General features: G+C 36.9%; 1 protein-coding gene across 2 annotated transcripts in view; it reads right to left on the reverse strand.

Annotated features, from left to right (window-relative positions):
* The window catches only part of LOC113825692 (DNA translocase FtsK), a 12,253-nt gene extending 8,173 nt beyond the window's left edge, over positions 1-4,080 (reverse strand). The window contains exons 1-2 of one of the 2 annotated variants that reach the window (XM_070143459.1): positions 2,669-4,080; positions 352-453 (exon numbers count right to left, since the gene is read on the reverse strand). In XM_070143459.1, the coding sequence (XP_069999560.1) occupies positions 352-453; positions 2,669-3,560 (994 nt within the window). In that variant the 5' untranslated portion in view covers positions 3,561-4,080. The remainder of the gene's footprint in view (positions 1-351; positions 454-2,668) is intronic. The other variant, XM_027378528.2, reaches the window with a different exon arrangement.

The following is a 4,080-nucleotide window of genomic DNA, read 5'->3' on the forward strand; positions in this document are numbered from 1 at the left end:
GAGAGACAGAGGAAGGAGAGAGAGAGAGAGAGACAGAGGAAGGAGAGAGAGAGAGAGACAAAGGAGAGAGAGAGAGAGAGGAACGAGAGAGAGAGAGGAAGGAGAGAGAGAGAGGAAGGAGAGAGAGAGAGAGAGAGAGAGGAAGGAGAGAGAGAGAGGAAGGAGAGAGAGAGAGAGGAAGGAGAGAGAGAGAGAGAGAGGAAGGAGAGAGAGAGAGGAAGGAGAGAGAGAGGAAGGAGAGAGAGAGAGAGAGAGAGAAGAGAGAGAGAGAGAGAGAGAGAGAGAGAGAGAGAGAGAGAGAGAGAGAGAGAGAGAGGAAACAAAATAAAACTCCCACACTTTGGTACTCACTGTCGCCAATGCACATACTGAATATACAGATGAAATAAAACAGAAGAAGTAATACCAGGATTACCCACATTAGTTTGACTATATCCTTTTTGGCTTCTGGAACTGTAAAGAAGTAGCCATTTTTAGCTTCATAAACCTTTTAAAAACAAGTTATTTCTTAAAATTTCTAAAATTTATGATTTGATGATAGTTATGCAAACCCATTGTAGCAGAAGTAATATAGTGTAACATTTAAGTAAATGGTTATTTATAGCAGGCACTGTATACTGCAACACATTTCTGCTTGCAAAGTTACATTGGCATTTAGTACCTTAAAGTAAAATTAAAGAATCCAAAGAATTAAAATCTGTCCCTTGTTAATAAGGTGGACATTCAACGACTACCACCATCATTCTGCTAATCCCAGAAATCACTACATGTAAATCAAAAACAAATATACATCTACCAACATTTGCCATGATTTTTACTTGCATTTTTGATATGCACATTATACAACCATCTATACTGTTCAGTCCTATGATAGATCTTACTATTACACTTTATGCAACTGTCGCAGATCTAAGTTTGGCCTCTGTACTTGCCAAGAGCTCCAGCAAAAGCTATGATTCCTCCCGACTACATAATTCTGTTGCAGAACAAGAGTTTGGAGGACTTTCAGATCAAGCTCTACATATGATTGCCCTTTGTTGGAGAAATAACAGGAGGCCTTAACACTGTTCCACTATGAACAAAATACAAATTCACGTTTAGAAATCATGGTATATTGTAACAACAATTGAGTTCAACCATCACTCAAGCCTAACTAGAAAAAATTTTATTAATCCACTCAACTATCATGTACAATCTTAATTTTAAAAAATAATGTAATGGCAATAAGGAATACATAAAACCCCCATTATCAAGTGCCAGGAATATAAAACAATTGGCATACTGTGAATATAAATCTACAAACACTTTTCAAAGTTCCCAAGATATATATAGAAAGATTAAGTGGCCTTCTGCAGTCTGTGCTACAGCAATGGTCACTAAAACCACACCCATTTGAATTCTGGCAATGGTTAATCTTTACAATGAGGACTTACTATGTTCGGGCAAATTGAATATTATTCTTGTACTGGACAGAAGTTGCAGTCATCAGTACAAGGAATAATCTGCAGACACAGATGATAACACCAAAAATTAAGGTAAAAGATCATGGAAAGTGCCATTCTCGACCTAACTCCACTCGGTACTCCTGAGCTCTATCTTGCCATGCATACGAGGTGAAATCAACGTTTCCCGGAGGGTATGAGGACCATCAACACTCTCCTTAGGCATTACCCAAAGAGCTCGCCCAGTCACAACTTACATTAATAACTAGAATTTGTGACGTTGACTGGGGGACAATCTCTGGGGAGTGCGTCCATACTGTAAAGAATTACCCTGGCACGACAGAACTTGCTGACCAGTGTTGTGACTTATCATCAAATAAGGAACAAATTAAAGTTGTTTCTTGTTCAATATGCATGGTTATTTGCCTTTCTGCAGAATCAAGCACAGAGGCCAAGCTTGCTGTAGTTCTATTCAATATAACTACCTTTTGTCTGGACACAGGTTATCTATGGGATTATAAAAAAAATAATAAAATAAAATAAACAAATAAACAAAAGTACAAGTTCCCTTGAGCAATGCACGGAGAAATAGGGAAATGGACCCCGCCATCTTACGGAGCAAAAGAAATAGGTAAAGCTGCAGTGGCCTCATATTTACCACAAAATGTCCACTTTAAGTTGGCACAAAATGCTTATAAAGTGTGAGGTACAGGCTGTTTAGGGAATAAACAGAAGGTAGGAAAAGTTAAGTTTGGGTTCCCATGATACCCTGGTTTTGGGACTTTCGGTCAGTTTCTTATAAATGTGCGAGGCCCGACCCAATGAATAATCACATAAATGGACATGCCTACATACAGTAATAAGTGCAAATCTTCAAGTCTAGAAATGCACATTATATCCATCAAATAAACAGACAGAAATGTATTTATCTACATGTATATATATATATGCATTTCCGTATATATATGAATATTGATTGGGTCGGGCGTTGTAGAACTTTGACGAACTAGCCATTAACCTCTAGAGGATGCATCGCTCTCAGAAACAAATGCTAAAAATTAAAGAAAGAGTGACTAAGATATTAGAAAGAGATACAATGCAGTTATAATAATAATGCAGTTGAAAACGGTAACAATAATTACGGTAAGAGTAGACAAGATCCGACTATCTCCCTGATAACAATTTACTACTACTAGATATATACACAATGTAAATAGGTGACATACCATATTTCAGCCAATTTCTAAAATCAAATTCTTCACAACATATCTCATTCCAACACTTTGTAATATTTGATGCTGCTAGACACTCAAGTACACGTATCTCGACAAAGAAATTCCCTTCGAAACAATTATCAGGAATACCAATTGCCCTAAGTATGCACACCCTTAGAGAACCGTCTTTACACACACACTTACTCATATTCCTAATAATTTCAATATCTAAAGAACATAATTTTTGCAGAAACTTAAGTACACGATATTTCCTTTTTAGAATAGGAGGCCAATCCAAACAAATTATATCTCTCACCCAAGGTGCATTCTGAGGCACAAAATTTACCAGATTATCAATCCAATTCAAACATTTCTCTGATATTTCTTTCAAAATTAATGAAAGAAATTTGTGTATGCTATCAATTTCAATCAACTTTAAACAAGTAGTTACAAAATCCTGAACCAGAGTCCTATTTAATCCAGGATAGAAATCTGTCAGAAGCTTAGACAAATTTGGACAAATAGTGGAATTTTCCCATGTACTATTCACAACGAACCTATAGATATTTTCAATAATATTTGGCAAATCAAGACCAGGAAAGAGATTTTCCATAATACTATTCACAACGAACCTAATGATATTTTCAATAATACTTGGCAAATCAAAACCAGGAAAGAGATTTTCCGTAGTACTAGCCAAATATAAACCATAAACTAAATTTTCAATAATACTAGTCAAAACTAAACCAGGAGAGAAAATTTCCGAAATAGCAGTAGTAAGAGTATAATCAGTATAATCAGAAGTCATCATAGTAGAAGTGGTTTCCTCCGTCCCAATCCTGGATAAAAAAGCAGAATTCCACATTGGGGCCTCAGATTGGTCACTTGAAGTAAAACTTTCCATTGTTGAGCCATTCACAAACAAGCGATGTACCAGAGATCTAAATACCCCCAACTGTTAGTATAGCACTGCCTGGGTACAAAATATTGCTCAGAAATACAGCATCATCTCCCAGCCAAACAGGAACTCTTGAATAAGCATTGTATGTCTCCCTTGGCAATGAGGCTTCACTTCTATCTTAATTTTCTTTATACTTGTATTGTCTGCTTCTATTTCTATCTCTCTTCCACTGATACAACCAGCTCAAAAAATCTATTTCTCCCTTGCCATTACTACTGAATGGCAGGCGAGTGTGCGGTGAACTACTTTTTCAACTTTGAATAAAAACCCATCAATCTGTATTTCCTTGCTAATATCTTTTCCTTCTTCTTTTAATGTCTTCCTTCCCTCGTCACAGGGTTGGAAATTGACGTCGAGAGTGTAATAAAGATAATAAACTAAGGTAACAGCCAAGTTTTCGTGGCTCGAAGCGGCTCGACTCAGCTCCGGAACCAACACGTCGAGACATACTGAACCATCAGCC

Source organism: Penaeus vannamei, chromosome 30 (assembly GCF_042767895.1).
Source record: "Penaeus vannamei isolate JL-2024 chromosome 30, ASM4276789v1, whole genome shotgun sequence".
In the NCBI taxonomy this organism is placed as follows: domain Eukaryota; kingdom Metazoa; phylum Arthropoda; class Malacostraca; order Decapoda; family Penaeidae; genus Penaeus; species Penaeus vannamei.